Source organism: Centroberyx gerrardi, chromosome 16 (assembly GCF_048128805.1).
Source record: "Centroberyx gerrardi isolate f3 chromosome 16, fCenGer3.hap1.cur.20231027, whole genome shotgun sequence".
In the NCBI taxonomy this organism is placed as follows: Eukaryota; Metazoa; Chordata; class Actinopteri; order Beryciformes; family Berycidae; genus Centroberyx; species Centroberyx gerrardi.
In genome coordinates, this window is record NC_136012.1 from 10,976,475 (window position 1) to 10,996,568 (window position 20,094).

The window sequence follows — 20,094 nt, forward strand, 5'->3', positions numbered from 1 at the left end:
TGGGGGATGGGAACGCCCATGCAATGAAAAACGCACTGATTGGATGGATTTTGTCAAAGGGGGAGTGGTTTCATAGCTTTGCCTTTTATTGATTGGCTTACCGTGCTACCAAGGCTTCCCCGGTGACTCCCCCAAACAAAAGGGCAAATGGATGAAGATGCTGTTGCTATCCTGAAGAGGAATACACTAAGGCAAAATCAATCATCCGCATAGCTTTGCTATGAGATGCTGCAGGATGTTGGGTGTTTTAATGTGGCATGATATTAAATGGAACAGTAATTTCAATGCAATTCCATAAAAAAAAATAAAGTTAACGCTTCAGTGTTCTTATTAAGGGAGCATAGGCAGGACCTCCAGCCAAATCTTTTCTTGAGAAGGCTATGGTTGTCAGTCCATTTTCAGCCAATTGCGTTAGTTAGAAAAACCCACACAGGACCTTACGTGGTTGAAATGAATCAAAGTGAATAAGGGTGATAATGAAATCAGACACTGTACTCCTATGCCAACAGATCTTATGATTCTCATCCTTTGCCTTAGTTCACATTTTTTGCCCCATTCTCATGAAACATAAAGGGAATAATGCATTTGCTTGAATTATTCATGTCTCTGAATTGTAAATATATTTTATATTCACTGGTCATGTCTAAATACCTTAAAATGCAGAGTTTTTTGGTTTCCTTCCTTGAACCACTCACTAGCTTGAACCTATCAAAGCAAGCTCCTAAATGCATTTTATTCCCATAGCTTGTGTAGGTGGAATGGACGCAAGCGTTTCAAGTATTTAGACAGGGCCATTATTGAATAGTTCCTTGAGTCTTTCCATCTTCTCGTTTCTCTGCAAAACATACTCAGTGAGACCCTTGACCTTACCTTTTACAGCATTTCCTACAGGAGGCAGGCAATTGCTAAACCTCACCTCGCAGACGACTGACTCTAACCTTATGTCAAGTTTGAATATGTATCTATTGTGGAGCAATGCTGAATTCAGATAGAGAATGGGTTTGTCATTGCATTGAGCTGCCATAGATGCATTTCAAAGTGCAACCATATTTGTCAAAGGCAGTGCCTGGACATTAGGATTCAGATACTTAAAAACTTCAGGATTTAATTTGACCTATACAGATCGACTTGTATCAAGTGGGACACTGACAAACAAATACCTCTTTAGCAGAGAATTCTACCACACTTTCTTCCTGCAATTTAAAATTTGATTAAACTAAATAAAAAGTTACAACATGAAGAGATGGATCCTGGGTAAACCAATGACAAGTGAGATCCCCTAAAAGGCGTCATGCATGATTATCACTCACACAGGACTATCACAACATATTCATTTGATGGTGGGAGAGCAGGGAGGGGTCAGCCTCTCCGGGAAGAAGAGAGAGACTTCACAAGATTGAGACCACAGCGGATGAGGAGGTAGCAATGGTTTTCAGCAGTTCAAATTTAATACTTTGTCCCCCTTTCTCTACAGAAACCCAGGTAAAAAAAATCCCCCACTCTCATAAAATACAACAGCAGCAGTTACCAGTAAAAAAATGAAATGCAAAAAAAAAAGAAAGAGAAAGCATAGAAGGGAGGAGGGAGAGAGGGTGAGGATAGGATGAGGGAAGAAAGGAAAATATATTTTCTATATACGAGGAGTGAGTCCAAAGTTCTTCTTCAGACCGGGGTGGGGACAGCGAGGGCTCTGGGAACTTGCTGTTGTGTTCATTCAAAATGGAGGGGAGGAAAAAAAAGAACAAAATGAGTCGAGTCCAATCCAACTAGGGGAAGGAACCAGCACTCTAAGGCAGGGATTTATTCAGGAAGGGCTTTCTCCCTCTCTGGATGAAAGAAAATCTCACTCCTCTTCAGCCTGTGTGAGGTTATTTTTTGTGTGTACATATGAAATGTATGTGCATGTTTGTGTATGCAACCGGTAAATTGGAAGGTGTGTCTGTCTTATATATATGGTCAACACGGTTGCCCCTCTCACTTGCTGCAAAAGAGAGGTGGCATTTTTCTTTCCTTATTTCTTCATTCATTCCTTTGCTTTGCTTTTTTTCTCCCAATATCAGTCCCCGACTACCTAGTAGTCATCCAAATCAAAGAACTCATCGTCCTCTCCTTGGTACTCCATGCCCTGGAAATCCACCCTGTACCGCAAGATACCTGTGGAACACAAAGACGATAGATTAGCAAGAGGAATATGATGGCTGGCTAGCTTATGTCATGTTTTGTAAGATCAGAGCAACATTAAAGGAAGAATTCGTATTAGGATAGGCTAATCCCCATGAGATATGAGGGGGGAGTATTAGTGTCTAAAAAGCATGAATTCCTGAAATCCTCAAATGTCCTGTTATAAAGCTCTACTCTGTGAATTACACATATAACATAAAGCTAACTTTTAGGTTGTGAAGAACTTTACAAGGTACTGCGCTTGGGAGGCTTTTCTGAAAATATATTGCCATTAAATGAATTCGGCTAGCAACCACCAGTACCGCCTATGAGCCGCTTTCCATCAGCAGATTTCGCCATCCACCTGCTAACTTTGTTGCATCACATCAGTTCACAAAGGAATTCCAAGATTCTGTCTATTTGTTTACTAATTGATAGAATCAGAATACACCATCACAATGAGTTGACAGCAATACATCAATGAGAAAAAACCCTATATGTAGCAGGTGTGGGCAAATACATACTGAACACATAAATCATATTTTGAATACTTGAATAATAGACCTACAGAGCGCTTGATTTCTCTTGCAACTCACTTTTGAGACCAACAACTTTGGTGTCTTGCAGAAAGTTTGATTAGGATAACATCCAACAGAGAAATATAATTACAATAAATTCTCATGCCAATTTTGTAATGTACAGCTCTATTTTGTTTTTCTAGAACCTGTTAACTTACACACTGTTTTGTTATCCAAATTCTATACCCTATGGTAATCGTGTAGTAAAATGTAATATTTCATCTCCAAGTAAATTATTTCCCTCCTAAAAACAGTACACAAAAAGTTGCCATTAGCACCAACAATGGAGGTCACTGATCTCCACGCATCGTTTTTAAGTTTTTTATTGCAGTACTCTTAATAAATATATAGCATGGGAAACCTCTCGATCACGGTGATCAACTTTACATCATCCATTTTTTGTCATGAGGCGGAATGCTTATTTACAGAATTGTCGTCACATTTGTAGGAAATACAGTATGCGCAAAAATCTGATTGGCAGTTAATGGTCAATGACTGCCAAAAGTTCCACTTCGGTCAACTTTTCTGCCGAGTCTGTCAGTTTGATCGGCCCGATAGAGATAGAATGGACTTCCGGGGAATTGTTGGTCAAGTTGACGGCAGTTTGAACGCACTGCACGTTTGGCAAGTTAAATAAGGTAATAATGTTTTCTCTGGAGTTTTTCCTTTTTTGCTTTGAGGGTCTGAGGTTGGTGGTGCCGGGTAGGCTAGGCTAGGTAGAACAGGTAGGCTCGCTAAAACTTGCTATTCTGTGCCTTGTGCTTTGCTTTGCATCCTTAAGTTTGCGTTACATCATTCTGTTCTATGGTTGATTGTTGGTCAGTTAGATCTAGGTAGCATGTCCTTCATGCTTGTGATGAAAGGCTATATAAATAAATGAACTTGAAATAACACACACATAATATAAATGTTTGAAACCACATTCAGATATATAATGATGTAAGAATAATGTGATACTTTATTGATCCCCATAGGTAAATTCTTTGTGCCTACCTGCCTCCACAGGGAGGTCAGAGGTCAGGGTCAGCTACAAAACAGCACCCCTGGAGCTGGTAGGGTTTCAGTGTCTTGCTAAAGGACACTTCAGCAGGGTGGAGCTTGCCAACGTGGGCGCTTGAACCCGCCTCCTGCGGCTGAAGGGCAGTTCACCTACACATTGTGCCACCCTGCTGTCCCAAATCTGTAACATTCGTGGAACAAAGTAACCACTGAGCTTAGTCGATCCTTCAGTATTCTTAACTTGAGGCTGTGCAACGGGGGCCCACCATATAACCCACTAACCACTGCTGCCACAAACACAACGCCCGTGTCGCAAGCCTTATCTCAGTCAACAGCATGCTCACCCCCGATGCCTCCAAAGCCCTTGACGAACTGGGACCCCTCCTGGCTCTTGTCTGTGACTATCTCCAACGTGGCTCCGAATTTCTTGTAGTTGTTAGCGAACCACTCCAGCAGGGGCATGCTCTCGATCAGCTCATGTTCCTGCCCCGTCTGGAAACACAATCACAGTCAGGAACACGTGGCATGATGGGTAGCGATGTGGATCTGACAACGTAAATCAATACCAACACGGCAATCTGACTGTATTCATAGATAATGCTGGAGTCCGTCCTCTGTGTAGGGCTCACCTCCTTGTCTGTGAAGTGGGACTTGTCTTTCTCCTGCTCCGGCGTTAAATACAAGGTCTTCTCATCTGAAAACCCAAGAAGAGACACCAAGATTATAGCATCATAAAATGGGATTTGTAGCTCTCCGTTTCTCGACAATGGCACATGTAGAGTATGTGGTTTGTGTGTGTGTGTCTCTACCGTTCTCGGCTCCGTTGCTCTCTGCCCCATGCACGCGTAGAATGTAACGCATAGTGTCTAAGTTCTCGTAGACTATGAGGATCTCCACCGCTCCCATCTCCAGGGCTTTGAGTGTGTCCTCCACACCGAAACAGTACTTCCCTGTGTCCTGGCTGATCTCATCAAAGTACCGCCCTGTAGAGAGGGTAGGAAAAAATAAAACAAGAGAAATAAGATTAGTTACTGTGAACCGACTTGCCTTATGACCTTAGACCAATGAACACTCCTTTTCAGCTAGTCCACTTCGACTTGAAAGACAACCATCAGGAAAATCAGTACCGCAAGAAAAGCTAGCCATTTTGTTTCCCCTCACACTTGTTTGAGGCACCCCAAAAATTGTTTCAACATGTCGGAACAAACACCCACCTATGAGCTTCTTCTCCTGGATGAACTTGACGTTGGAGAGCACCTCTGCCGAGAGTTCAATAGCCTGGTTGAAACCATTCTCTCCTCCATAGGAGATATCCACCAGCTTCAGCACCTTGGCCTGTAACCTCTGTACACACACACACACACACAAATCTGGTTAAACACTATAGAGACACACACACAGGAGCACAGTTTATGTAAACATGCCCTGGAAAAAGACAGAATCTTTTTGCTTGAACTGCGAGTATTTATGTCAAACTTTATACAAAGTTTTTGTTCAAGTTAAATTTTTTGTGAGATGTTGATGCATCTAAATATCAATTCTCTCAGCAGCGTGGCATAATCTTTACCAATTAGAATTACTGGGCAACCACTTGACATTCCTGTCTTCCAGTGCCCTGTTTGGCCAAGCAGATAAGGCTTCAGAAGCACCAGTGTCATCCAGGGTAATGGAAACCCTGAGCAGGGTTGATTTGAATGGATCTTATTTCAATAACAAATGTCAGTGCTAAACCTCTAGAACATGGATAAAGTAAACTGAATCAAAATGAAAATCAGCTGTGATTCCTATGGTCTAGGACAGCCCAATAAATCCTTATGAGCATCAATGTTTCCCCCCAAACCCAACTCCATGGTCACAGACTTGGGAAAGATGGTAAAGGTGACTGAGATCACCAAAGGGGGGATTTTCTATGAATGATGATAAATTTAATGGCTCTGAACTGATAACACCACAACAGTTAATTTGGGTTAACGCAGAGATTATTTGGGTCCACAAAATTTGCCTCCCATCCATTGACTATGGAGCAGGTCCAGATTACACATTTTGTTGACATCATAGGTCTTAGTTCTCCAAGCCCTCATTTATAAAGCCGTGTAAGCCAAACACAATGCACCCTAAAATTATGTACAATTTCCATGCACAAGTTGAGAATTAAGAAACTTCATCTTAACGTGATAATGTACCAAAATCTATGTTAGTTAGAAAGCATGCATACACACTGTCTGAAGTTAATGATATTGTCAGATATGTGCTAATAAACAAAATGGACGAAAATGGTTATATCTGTATAGGCAAGAAGCTGAGATAAAATGTTGCCAATTATGGTGAGGCTTAAATGGATTATTGTCACAATAGACATCTGTAACATTTCATTTGAGTTTCAAGGGCATAACAATTTGTCTAGTATCTGTCTTCATTTGGTATCTATTCCTTGCACTGAGGACCACAGTGGTAAGTGTTGTGTAGTTGATCTGCACATCCTAAACTTGATGTTGATGATTACACTCTTTTCCTGTTGCTTCTAAAAACCGAAGACCTGTCAAGTTAGCTTTATATGGACAATGATGAATATGGCAATCCCAATGCTCCCTTTTCCTTTGCAGTTTGTGTCCAATTCCTTTATCTCTTTGCTAGACACAATAGAAAATATATCAGTTAGACTTACGCTACTGGGCCACAATGAAATGAGATCTAACCTTTGTGAAAATAATCATAGTCATTATGTTATATACTGTATATCCATAGTAATACGGAGTGCCTGCTTAGGCACTGTTGAAGGCAATGGTTGACGGTGTGAAATTATATTGAGATTTCAGCTTGCTGACTACTTTCTGCCCTTTGATGTGCGCATTTGAGGCGTTTCCTATATCAGCCACCTGCCATCATCGAATCTGACAATGTGAAGTATATTCTTTTATTAGTAACACCGAAACTACTACCTCCAAAAAGCATTTCCTATTTTTTGCAGAACGTAAGAGTCAACCTATCGAACAACTAATTTCAGAGTTGTCAAAGATGTTTGGTTAGTTTTAGTGTTGTTTGTTCTTGCTATTTTCTAATAAAAAATGAATGAGTTAGTGAGAAATTAATTGTTAAACAGGCAAATATGGGGCATTTTTGTTTTGGGAAAGATGGATGGATCAATAGTTTCTAGAAATGCTCAATTTGACTGGTACTGCCCTTTCACAGAACACACACACTTACCGGGTCGAACATGTCAGACTGGCTGAGTTCGGTCTTGAAATCAGCAGAACCAGCCAAGACCATTCCTGCCACATTAACCTTGTCGTTGGACACAAAGAGCTGGACAGCCGTCTCAGCCACTTTCCGCACATAGTTGTGTCTCTTCTCCATTCTCAAACGAGCGAAACGCAGAGCGGACTGCCCTCCTCTGCCTGAAAGAGAGATGAGAGAAGCAATGACCTGAATGTTCCAGAGCGGGCGAACCTAAGGGCCACAAACATATTACAAAGCAATATTTCATCAATCTGACTGCATAAAAATAGAGGAGAGGGCTGTTGTCAGCATGTAGGAAAGAATGTTAGCCAATGGGTGCGGGCAACATGAAGGAGTTGTGGGTTCAGTGTCCAGGGTATATGAATGTGTGTGTGTGTATGTGTGTGTGTGCGCGTTGTGGGGCAGTACCGTGCTTCTTGGGCAGGTCCACAGTGAACTTGTGCAGCACCTCCCTGGTGTTGCCCTGCAGCGTGCCGAACAGTGCCCCGCTACCGTCGATCACGATAAAGCCAAACTTACTGTCGTCAGAAAGCAGGGCTGTCAATGCCTGGGTGGGGGGAGTGAGGGAAGGAGAGGTGGGGGAGGAGGAGGTGACAGAGAGGAAGCATGGCATGGATTAGGGAGAAGAGAAAATGAAATCCCCCACTCCCTCTCAGACAAGCAGAAATTCACATCATATGCGCACACACACACACACACACACTGAGCGAACGCTCTCACCTCAGTGTGGAACTTGTTGTCACAGAGGTACAGGGAGGTGTTGATTGGCTTGAAAGGCTCAAAGTCGATGTTGACTTTCTTCTCCTTTCCTTCCTCTGTCACAATGGTGCCACAGTACACCACCAAACCATTAGGTGGCACTGGCAGGAGAGAGAGGGAAGAGGCCATTAGATTAGGCAGGCAACAGGTCTTTGTCAAGATGGACAATGTATAGTGTCAGAGGAAGCAAGAACTTGTGTACAGCACATATTCAGAGATATTTCTATAGTATATTTAATCTTGCTGTGGCTCAAATACAGACTCTCAGTCTGATCTGCTAAGACAACATCTTCCAGTCCTTTGTTTTTTCCTGCCATGTATTTCTGCTATATGTGGTAAAATGTAATGTAAAAACATTACATGTAGAAAGACATACGTAATCGCTACTACATATCTACTATGTGTATACAACTATCTCCAAATAGACGCATCAAGTGCACAAGAAGCACACATCAGTTGGAAAAGCATGGTCATATTTGCTTAACATTAATTATCAACCTCTTGCAATGGAAAGATACTGAGGAGGACAATTAAATGTATATAATTGTTGGATCTATCTAGAACTTTGGGTGAACTTGATGCCCTTGAAACTAAACTCACAAAGGCAAGTCAAAAAGTGTGTTCATTTGGGTTTCTGAGATCCCTCAATCACAACACATACCCTTGTTGTAGAGTTTTAGTCTTTGTTGTACAGAGGTGATGGCGCCGAGCACAGAGAGCCTGTTGACTCTGCTCTTGATGTTAGAGGCCGTGCCAAACTCATCAGCCAACATCTTGGCCACTCTGGATATCTGGTCCTTGGGAGGGATGATCAATGAGATCATACTGGTGCCGTTACTATGGAGACAGACAGAGGGGACTTAAAGTTAGTTACTTACACACTTTGACATTAGTATAACTAAAACTTTAAGGGGTTGCACTCATACTAACACACACGCACATTAAGCAGCAAGTATAACATGCTGTGGGATGTGTATCTAATGACACCCTGTCACCTTTTGTGCTTTACAATATTACTAAAACAGAATACATCATCACAATAGAGTTTTTCATACCCATGTCAACGTGACACTGGGATAATCACTTATTCACAACAAAAACAAAGAATATTTAAACTTTTTAGCACCACACATTTACGCTGTCAATTTTCTCACGTTCAACCTACTTTCACCCATTATTCTGTCTCATCTTAGAAACAACACACTACCTTCCCTTGCAAAATATTACCATGACACGACCTGAAAGGTGAGAGAGAGAAAGGGTGGGCTTTGAATTACACACTAGACAATCTCTGTCCTTGACACCAAGGACTGAGTTGAAGTTCAACTGCTCCACATTGTCTGTGCAGTCACTACCTGTGAAAAGGCAAAGCATACACGCTGACGAGGCACACACACAGGTAGCGGCAGCTGGTTGAATACAGGGCAAATGGTCAACCGTGTGTAACATGGCAGGCGGCAGAGCACAGGACAGCACAGCAAATTCTGCGCAACACTAGACGGCAAGCTGTCGCAGAGTAAGCCATTAGCTAGTGTTGCTAACACCCACAATCCACACGCCGTATTTGATAACTAAGGGAGGCCGCAGGCCACAGTACCGCTACCTGCAAACAACACATTTTAAATTCTTTCCAGCTGACCACTTTGTAGCTAGTAAAGCCCTCATGGCAGCAGCTCGACTGTCATAAGGTAACTAGCCGGCTCTGATGGGAATTATGAAGCTTTGTCACATAATCTTCAGAAGAAAGGACAAAGCTAACATCATATCGTGTTCTAGAATGCGTCTGTCAGCGCATGTGGAAGTCCAACTGTAAGCTAGCCGGCCTCCCATTATCATCAACGTGCTTTCTTGTGAAAGAATCCCATCGCGGCCTGTTTCCAGAAATGACGTCTGTTAGCCAGGCTAATTAGCTTTACGGGTGCTATATAATCATTTGTATGATTGCTACATCGAGACAACATTTTCCGCAATGTCACTGAGAACACATCAACGTGAAATCATCTAAAAGCGTCCTCTGCCAAATCAACACAACGTTTACAAACGTTAGCAGAGGTTCAATGCGACAGTAGTTAACTGCATTAGCAAGCTAACAGTCACAGCTAAAGTAAGCTAAGTTAGCTAAGCTAGGCTACCACTCCCAAATTCGGCCCCACTTCTCCGATCTCCAGCTGTTGCGGCGGTCCACACACACCATCTCCCGAGGCCATAAACATTCAGACAATTAGGCTGGCCGCGGCATCAATACACAGCCCAAATTGACCACTTACCCACGGGCAGCTTCCAAACTTTTGATCAGCTTCTTGATTTTCCATATCTCCACGTTCCTGTCCGCCGCGCTGGGGTCGTCCGCCATCTTTCTGCTGTAATCGCTTCAGCACCTGAAAAGACGTGATAAATACGAGCAAAACATATGCGGTAAACCGGTGAGTAACAAAACTGACCAATGTCCTTAATCCAAACAGCCTGACAAAATGTTCGTCATAACTAGCTGACTACCTCTCCAAACTAGTGGCGCGGTGTCCGAAAGGCACCTGACCAGTGCTGGTAGCTGGACTGACCGTGAGGGAAAGACTTTACCCTGGATGTCTCTGTCAGTAAAGTGCGCGGAAAAACGGGCCTATGCAGTCTTCCAGGCCCTAGTGTCCACCCTATTCATTATCTAACGGCGGCTGAAGACGACCTACTTTCCCCCAGTTACCCTGGAAACCATTGAAACACCAACTGTTAGCCTTTTAGACGTCTATTGAGTTTATGAGCACAGCCGGTGCTAGTACCGTACCTGCCTCGGACAACACCGCTCCGCTCTGTCTCTTGCGCTACGTCTGCCGAGCTCACTGAGTCGGTGGTCGGAGGAATGACGTTGCCTTCCCGACCGGTTTCTTCCACACGCTGCGCGTGGTGCGACGGGGCTCACATGTGGGAGGTGGTTAGAATTGTGGTGTTCACTTCCTGGAAACCGCATAGAAACCAATGACACATTTTGGTTGGTTCCCGTGTCCCGCCAATCATAGAATTCTAAACAACGATTGGACTCGAGCTTAAAACGTGTTCGTGGCTGGGCTGGTGTATATTTCACTATATGTTATGGGAATTGTAGTCAGATGTGGCTCAAGTAGAACTGACGCGCTGAGCAAGACACACTCATGTTATCCCACTATTTACCGTTCTTTCCAAAATTTGGAGTCTGACTAACTACACACATTTATACAGCCTCAATTCCTGATGCAATTCCACTTTTTGGTACTCTATAGGCTACTTTTTAAGATCTTTAACTTTTATGCTTATTGTTTCCTAGTGAGTGAAGATCTGGTGGTCAATCTGAAAACACTTTAAAAAGTTTTTTAAGCGATCCACTTAACAGTGGCACGCTTCTACAGTAGGCTATATTGTTGGGTTTGGTATAGTCTCCTTTTGGGGGGGCAAAGTTGTCCAGCAGCTCAACTGGCTGTCAATCGACCAATCAGAGCCCATATTCTCACTGCATGGAGTGGCAGAAAAATCAACACAGAGAAATGACTACAGGCCCATTCACATCTAGAACTTAACTATAAAGATAACTAAATCATAATGATACATTGTTACTCAAGCATTCACACTACAATGATATCTGTGATAAGTAGACTACTCAGCAAACAAAGCATCACTACCATGGCTGACTGGCACAGTCCAATGGCTGCAGGCACAAAGGAACACCTGAGGCACTCTGTCCTGCAGCGTGGGAGGATGAGCCTGTGGCTGAAGGCTGAGAGGGTGAGAGGGGTTCTCCAGGATGGCATTGATCTTTCCCCTCATCCTCCTCTCTGCCACTGCCTCCAGACTGTCCAGTTCGTGTCCAACAACAGAGCCAGCCTTCCTCACCAGCTTATTCAGTCTGTTGGCTTCCCCTGCCTTGATGCCGCCTCCCCAGCACACCACAGCACAGAACAGTGCACTGGCTACTACAGACTGGTGGAACATCTGCAGCAGCCTGTTGCACACATTGAAGGGAGAACAGCCTGCTCTGTCCTTTCCTGTAGAGGGCCTTAGTGTTGTCCTCTGTCCTCAGTGTTGCAGGTTGCCTTGCGTCCTCTTGATTTTTGTTGTTTGTGTGATAGCCTAGATGTTGGGAATTATTGGAAATTTTGAATGTGCAATTGATATACTTGGGTTTGATACTTTAAGCTGTTATATTGGTCAGCCTCACAGAGAAAACAGGTGGCGAGCTTGAAACTAGCGCTAACCTTGTTTTCACTTGTTGATTCTAATGGATTCAACTCTTCAGGACTGAAATAAGCACTTCCAGCTGCTTCCAGAAAATCCAACACATTTTCTGAAGTTAACATTTTTCTAGTTCTGAATATGATGTCAGTTCCATCCATTCTAGGCCATTCTTGCTACAATGTTTAATTATGAGCTGTCTCAAAATGACAGGGACTGCACACATATTTGGTCCATAGTATTTTAAAGTCCTCGAGGTGCAGTCGTAGTTAAGGAGGTGAGTATACTGAAGGCAGGAGGGTAAACTGTGCCTTCAGATCTTCGGTGGTAGTTAGGCTGATTGGTGAGAATACAAAAACGGCCACATAAAGACAACAATTACCTTCATATAATAATCATTCCTACACTGTCTACTTATAGACTACAGATAGTGTGCTTCCCAAAACTTCGAACTTTGCTACCCTTCCACACTACCAGCAGAGATGTGCTCTGCCTGCCACTTGTCTTTTGCCAGGGAGTCACTTAGAGAAAAGAAAGAACAGATAGGATGGGAAAACTGGGACGGCATCTGTAAATGTTAAATATCATTGGAGAGGTGTCAATTGATGATGATCTTATGCCGATACATGTCCCATTACAGGAGATTATCAGTGGATACATATTGTCATCAGTTTCTAATACATTTAATTTTGTAGGCTACTTATATCACATTGCTAATGAGTATCTAAATTACATTTTCACAGAAATCTGCCCATGGTCTTCAGTGCCAGTGCAGACGCCGGTCAACCAGATTTCAAGTTGAACTGCCAGGTTCAGTGATGCTACAAATAAAATCTAAAGGTATGGGTATGTTATCCTCACGGCATCCAAGTCAGCAGGGTCAGTCATCCCTTTAGCCTATGACTGCTGGCACAGTGCAGCTTCTGAACTGCTGACTGGGCTATTTCTAGCCACAAAAGGTCAGTTGTCCAATTACTCTGATTGGTGGTACAAAATCCTTTTCTGAAAATTGTAATAGGCTGTTTCAAGCCAGGGGGCTCAGTTGTCCCATTACCTGTTGTTGTTGAGGTTGATGGTGCAGATGGAAATTACTGGGTGAGATGTTGTGAGTGATGTGTAAGCCTAAGATTGCACTGTAAGTGGAGTCATATCAGTGGGTGAGAGGTAGTTCTGGGACACAATAATTTACTGTTGAGCCTTCTGGAGGTGTAGTGAGCCACATTCAGTGAAATATCTCTCATTGGAGATGTCTGCTTAACCCCAATGTCATACCAGCTTTCACCCAAGCCACATTTCTACTTAAAATCCCACCCTAGGTTTAAAGTAAAATGGCAGTTACATTGAATATTGTGTATTGGTAGAGGCAAAACACAGTTTGCCCTCTACTCTCTTAGACAATTTATCTTATATCGTATCGTACCTTCAATGGCATTTAGTCCATTTTTACAGGAGAGATGCACAGAACTCACATCACAATATCCGATGTAACCAACATTGTTTCAAGTAAAACATTACATTTCTCAGTTAACATTACATTTCTCTATAAAGGTATAGTGTCTGCCATATCCTTTGTGAACTGGAGGCACACATTGTTGCCACATTAGTTTTTGGACACCCCATATGTTATTAGAAAATTAAATAGAAAAAGGATAGTCTCTCTCTCAGCGACAATTTAGGGGATAGCACATTTTTTATTTGGAGTTCCTGTGTAGGCCTATTAAAGATATATATACAGATATACTTATATGGCACTGATAAATCAATAGCAAAATCACCACCAAATATATCAATAATAAGAAAAGACACTGAGCAACAGTCTCAGGTATTTGCCCCCCTACCACTGAACTCTTCCTCCATTTTCGCTATAATTAGTACATAATGTCATGCTTCTTTCCAGCAAACATTCAAAGTAAGACTTAAATAGGAGCCACATGTCAGAAACAGTTGCATTGTTTTTTTTATGTAGCAGTGGAACAGCATTGGGGTCTGTACAGATTTAGACCACTAGATGACAGCATTGGTTAGTGAACAAATGAACTGCCTCTATAGTGACATACTTCTTATTAGTTAAAAAAATGATGTTATCCCTAAACCTTCAGTTTTATTGTATTGTTCCATGGGACATTCAGAAGTCCAGCCTTCTTGTATATTATTTCTCCTAATTGCGCCACACAGATTGCTAGACTTGAGAAGGTTGCCATATGCTGGAAATCAGTCAGTGTCTATGGTGAATTGTGATTTATTTACTCAGAACAAACATCTGTTTGTGCATCAAGGAACAAGCTCAAGGATCATCCCCATGGTATTATCCTTCTCTGGTAAACAGGGGGAGCCGGGGGTGGAGTTTCTGTCCAATATCCGGCGCTGTCTGGATAGCTACATCAAGGAAAAAAAAGTGATACAGCAGTTTGTGCAACAGACTGCTTCCAAAACGGTCCAGCACCGGTATCAGCGCCAATTCATCACCATCTGTCGGCCATCAGGGCTGTAATGATCTGTCGCTTGGAAATGGATGGCGCTTGCTGTGCTGTGGACAGGAGCTGTCCTGGCCAGGACTACTAGCCCTGGTCCCACCTGTTCCTCACACACAAGCATTCAGGTGAGAAGAGAAGGTCAAGAGTCCTCAGCAGTCCAGATGAATCGGGCTGAGTCGGGGAAGGACAGGATTGGTAATGACAACAACAATAACATAGAAACACCACATCCAACATAAGGCATTATATATTATGGCTTTGAAGAGAGGCAATTCTATGGGAATTATATGTGAAAGCCATTGTTGCCTTGAGTAAAATAAATCATATGACACTCGAACACAACTTTTCACATTTGTGATGGAAAATAAAGGGTAAACACACAGTTGTTACACAAAGTCTATACAATGTGTTTATTGTGTGATGCCCAAACATAAGTTTGGTACATTATGATAATTTTGTATCTGCAATGGCTTACAACAGATGGTTGTAAAACAAATCCTTTGGCAGAAGGAAGAAACAAGGTGTGTTCTTTAATTCTCTCAGGCAAAGCAGAGTCAGTGGAGTGTAGAAAGGAAGAAGCTTGGCTGGAGGGAGCTGCGGGTTATGGAGGCAAACCAAATTCATTATAGGTGCAACCTATGAGGTACTACCATCTCCCCAAAATCTCAGTCTATGGGTAGGTGAGGACCCTGCCTGTTCCTTATGTTCAGTCATCTTACATATTCTGTCAGGATGTCGATTGTACCTTTTCCAATGAAAAAACACTTGGTGAAATAACTGAAAATGCTGAATGCTAAAATGCTGAAATGTTGGGCAGCAACAATTGAGAGCAAACGGTTAGCAAGTCGTTAGATGATAGGAAGATTTTAAAATTGAGGAGGAAGAATTTAGTAGTGAGGCACTTTTGGGCAAACAAGAGTAGGCAGAGATTGGTAAATGGCAGTAGATCTGGGGAAACAGCTGATAATACTGTGGGAAATAGTGAGCATTAGTTTAGGGCCAGACTTGATGTTGTGGTCAGTGGTGTTTTGTGGAGCTCACAGTGCTATGGGAAGACACGGTAGATGAGGCATTTTAAGGGAAAATGCTGGAAAGCTAGAATGTGCTCTGTGGAGGTTGGGTGCTGACAGTTTGTAGCAAAGACAACTTCAATACTACTTGATGAATTAGGCATTCAGGTGTTGAAAGCAGACACTAAAGGCTACGTCTGAGGCAGTGTTGGCAGTGAGTAGCTGTGACTGGGGCATAAAGTCACCAGCACCCTTGAGTGTTACAAGGTAGGGAATGTTTGGTGGTGTATTTGGTTTTTCTTGCTGGGGAATTGGTTTGTTTTGCCAGTACGTCCAATGGTACTGTAGAGCCATGATGGAATGTTGGTTTGTTAACAATTGGTTGCTTGTGGCATGTTTGCTGATGGCCCATCGCTTGTTAGTAGCATTGTTAGCTGGCATTTGTTTGCTAGTGGTATATTTGCTGGTATGTTGGTTTTGTTAGTATGTTATTATAGTGGCTTGGTAACAATGTTATTCCTAACCTTCCCCGTACCCTAACCAAGGCCCATATGCTAACTGGGGTCAACCCAAACCACACCTTTCATCCTTTATCTTCACCAGGGTTGGTATCCCAAGCTTCAATGAAACATTAGTGAAAGAAGGTGCCCACTTGATAACCCCAATGACATACCCGCACTTACACATTCAAACCTGTAACATCTAGATTGGTAGATGGTTTGTGAATGGTGCTGCTTGTCTGGTAGATCTGTGACGGTGTAGCCTAATGTCCTCTATGGTAAACATTTTTGGGTTAGTACATTCTTTTAACATCTTAATTATGGATTCTCAACCAGGATTATGGCAGAAAGGATGCGTTAGGGATTGTTATCCTGTGTATTGGTAATAGGGCGCAAAACTGCAAAAAGCCTTTAAAGAACCTTGGATTCAATTGAATGATAGCATTTGAGAAGTAATCAATGTGGCTTTTATCCTGTGACATAAAGCAATGAGATCATTTTGAGCCCAAAAATGTACAAATCATGCAAAAATCTTAGAGCATAATTCTATGAAATATAGATAATATATATTAATTCTAGAATATTGGGCCTATTGCAGTGCGATACTGCAGTGATTAGAAAGTAGTCAACTCCATCAATCATATTTGACTTGCATGTAATGGTTACTCAGGGACTCTCAGATAATATACACACCTGAATGAATGTACAGTAAATTTGCAGGTTTAGCCTATGGCCACCTTTGCTGGGATGTCACACTGCGTCCCCCTTTGTATCCCCAAAGGCCTCTTGTTACCCGATCCAGGTAACGCTGTCATAGTTTGAGTGGCTAATGGTCTGTGCAGTCATGGTGGCATCTGCGTGTGCCATGGTGACCAGTCAGTGAGTGGGAGGGGAGCAGGTACGTGTGTGGGAGAGCTATGGAGAGCATGACCCAAAACAGATGCCATCAGGTTTGCTAGGCTCCATTTTCCATCTGTGGCCATCTGCTCAAGTGGAGCGGAGGGAGAGAGGGATGTATGAAGGGGTGGAAGGAGGGACCCTCTGGGGTATTCAAGGACATTATCTTGCTTGTCATTGCTGACAACTTTGGGTGGGGTACAAAGACGGAGAGAGGAAGGATCTGCAATCAGACAGTTACAGAAACAGGCAGGGAAATAGATAAACAGAGATACACAGACACAAACCCAATGATTTTTAGGTTATGAAACTTATACAGAGAGAGGACCAACATAGACCTTTCCCTGACTTGTGCAAAAAAGTCAAAAACACAAAAAAACTTGTGCTTATTATTATGACACCCGTTTCTATGACTCTTGTAACCCTGCTATCATAGACATGTTATGCTTCGATGCGTACCCTCCCATGAAAACTTAATTTGCTCTTCAATGTGTGCTGCACAGCTCTGTACAAGGGAGAGGAAACCTTTGAACTCCTCGGAGGGAATTAAGCAGCACTTTTTCTCTGCTGACTAGCTAATCTGTGACTCAGTATGTCTCTCTCCCTCTTGCTCTCTTTCTCTCTCTCCGCCCTACTGAAAGGGAGGATCATAATCATCAGCACTTCAATAGCTTGCTTATGACTTAAACCAATCTTCTCAAGACACGCTGTGTGTGTGTGAGAACGTACATCTGTTTGTGTCTGTCGGCCATCTGCTGTGCCACTGTGCGGTTTTGGCGCTGGGACATTAAGTGCAAAGATTCTGGATTGCAGTAGCAGGGGCTTTGGAGTATGTATGCATGCCTTTCTGCAGATCTCAGAGTTGACATTCTTGTCACATCCCCGGCTCTCTTTCTGCTCTCCTCAGAGGCAGACAGGAGATTTACGGATCTGCTTCCTAATATTAAGTGGATTAATCAGGAACGGAGGGCCGAGGTTGTCATAAATATAAATGAGGGCTTCTGAGGCGTAGGGCGAGACTTGCTCCATGTCCACACAGTGTAGTCTATTAGGAGTTTATCAACGAAGTGGATTAAGACCAATAACCTCAATTTAGAGGCCAGGACACACAGTCTATCTTAATGATGCATTTGAAAGGGGTTAAACTAAAAGGTAATGTGGACCAGCTGGCCCGCCTACACCACTGATTGACTTATGGTATAATCCAATTGTCTTTCATGCCTCAGGGAGCTTGGAGTTTACTGTATTATATAGTTAGTTAAAGTTAGACTGAAAAACTTTTTTTGTGATTTTTTTTCTGTGACTGTAATGTTAGTCTGGAACACATTGGCACTATCTAGCCAATGTTATGTCAAAATAGTTTCACTCCCCAAATATTTTTATACAGAATGATTTCAGAACTGAGCAATTTGAAGGCAGAGACAGGAGCAGTATCCACACCCCTCGACTAATAAAGAAAAGTAGACCTGCTTGGACAAACAGTGTGCTACCAGTTGATGTTAGCTTGGAGGAGGAGCCTGTGTCACAGTCAACACATCCAGTTGATAAAACCTTGATGCCACCATCACTCTCCAAGGAGGCAGTAAGATTACCAGATGCTGCTGTCACTCTCAGCGTTCCCAGGGTCTGATGGTGTATCTTTGGTCGGCAGCAAGCTGTACATGTACATGCAGACACACACATGTAACATGCACATACATTCTTGTGTGTGCATGCCTTGTTGTTATGGGCATTGCCATTCTAGCATACAACCCCCCTACCCAAAAGAAGTGCAGCATAGGATGAAGGGAAGAACTCAGAATTGCATTAGTATTGATAAGAACTTGTTTGGCACTGTTTGAGATAATTCCATTTCAGAAAGAGAACCTCACACCAGTACAGAACCACTCACTGTGGCGGGACTTAGTTTTGGTGTTACCTTTATTGAGACTACACTGTATGACTCATATTGTGAAAGATTCATGTTTTGTGACAGTCGCTGAGCACCAGAGACAGACAGGGGTCTTGGTTTTCTCTCCCTCTGCCCCTCTCTCTCTCTCTCTCTCTCTCTCTCACACACACACACACACACACATACACTCTCTCCAGGAAAATCAAGTTTTCATACCAGTGAGTCCAGTGCACGCAATAATCCATGCCCTCACTCATGCAGCACAGCTTTAAACCAGTCTGAAATCATTATATCAGCGCCACCACCATGACAGCCTCACAGATAGACTGATAGAGAAAGGAAGAGGGGGAAGAGGGGATGCAGCAGGGGAGAAAGATAGTGGAAAACTGATTTTCTTCTAGCCGCATTAATCAAATTGACTACAGAAAGGGCATTATCAGATCAATGGATTTAATACAGCATATTAAATGAAGACAAAGGCATGTCTGGCGAGGCGAGGTTACTTTGATGGATGGTGATGGGACTGATCACAAGTCAATAGCCATTTGGGGTGAGGAGTAAACATCTCTGAATGAAATCATGTGTAGAGCTGCTAAAACTCTGTCTGGCTCACATTCACTTGCGCATAAATGTATGAATATATATGCGAGTCATATTTTTAAACTTTAGTGAGTCTGGAAGCCACTCTGCAGCTGTGCTCTGTCATGTGTTTCTGCAGGAATGTGTGTGTGTGTGTGTGTGTGTGTGTGTGTGTGTGTGTGTGTGTGCTCATGGGCATGCAAACGTGTCACTTGCATATGTGCGTCTGTTCTTGCGCTTGCCTCTGCTGCTGGCACATGTACACTGATGAGAAAACAGAGCCACTGAAATGAGGACACCACACAGAGACAGTATGGGACGGGACAGACAGACCTAAATTTATTCAGACAAACATTGTGGAGCTGTCACAGTAAAACCAAGACATTTTCAGCCCATAACATCAACATTCCATTAGAAATCCAAAAGAGGGGGAAAATAAGACCTTGAAAAAGTCACTACACTATGCTTCTATGGAGAGGGCTACAATAAGGACAATGACCTTTACACACCTCAGTCTATTTAAATGCAACTGGACAATGCCACATGGCAATACATTATATTACATTGCTTAAACATCATTAACATCTTTTCTTTTTAAAAAGTAAAAAATATATAGAATTAACAAATAAGACTTGCAAATATGGCCATTTATGTTTGTGTTTGGAATAGCAGATCTGTGTAACGTCTGTGTGTGTTTGTGTGTCAGTGTGAATGTGTGTGTGCCTGAGGATGGTTCAGTCACCGCTGCGGATAAGAGGGAGAGATTCAGAGGATCATAGGATTGGAGCTTATTGTGCTTGTGTTAATGTTTGA

The 20,094-nt window shown here is 42.7% G+C and overlaps 1 protein-coding gene across 3 annotated transcripts; it reads right to left on the reverse strand.

Moving 5' to 3' along the window:
• Positions 1-1,767: 1,767 nt before the first annotated feature.
• Positions 1,768-10,619, reverse strand: LOC139923620 (eukaryotic peptide chain release factor subunit 1). 3 transcript variants are annotated; one of them, XM_071914424.2, is made up of 11 exons: positions 10,513-10,619; positions 10,001-10,111; positions 8,395-8,570; positions 7,695-7,834; positions 7,383-7,521; positions 6,942-7,132; positions 4,952-5,081; positions 4,547-4,720; positions 4,367-4,431; positions 4,082-4,229; positions 1,768-2,154 (listed from the first exon to the last, which is right to left on the reverse strand). In XM_071914424.2, exons 2-11 carry the CDS (start codon positions 10,084-10,086, stop codon positions 2,072-2,074), a joined length of 1,332 nt encoding a protein of 443 aa, XP_071770525.1. In that variant the 5' UTR covers positions 10,087-10,111; positions 10,513-10,619; the 3' UTR covers positions 1,768-2,071. The 3 variants fall into 3 exon arrangements, with proteins under 3 accessions (XP_071770525.1, XP_078145316.1, XP_078145315.1); XM_078289190.1 differs by having other exon boundaries at positions 10,517-10,580; XM_078289189.1 differs by lacking the exon at positions 10,513-10,619 and adding an exon at positions 10,230-10,458.
• Between the last annotated feature and the right edge of the window lie 9,475 nt (positions 10,620-20,094).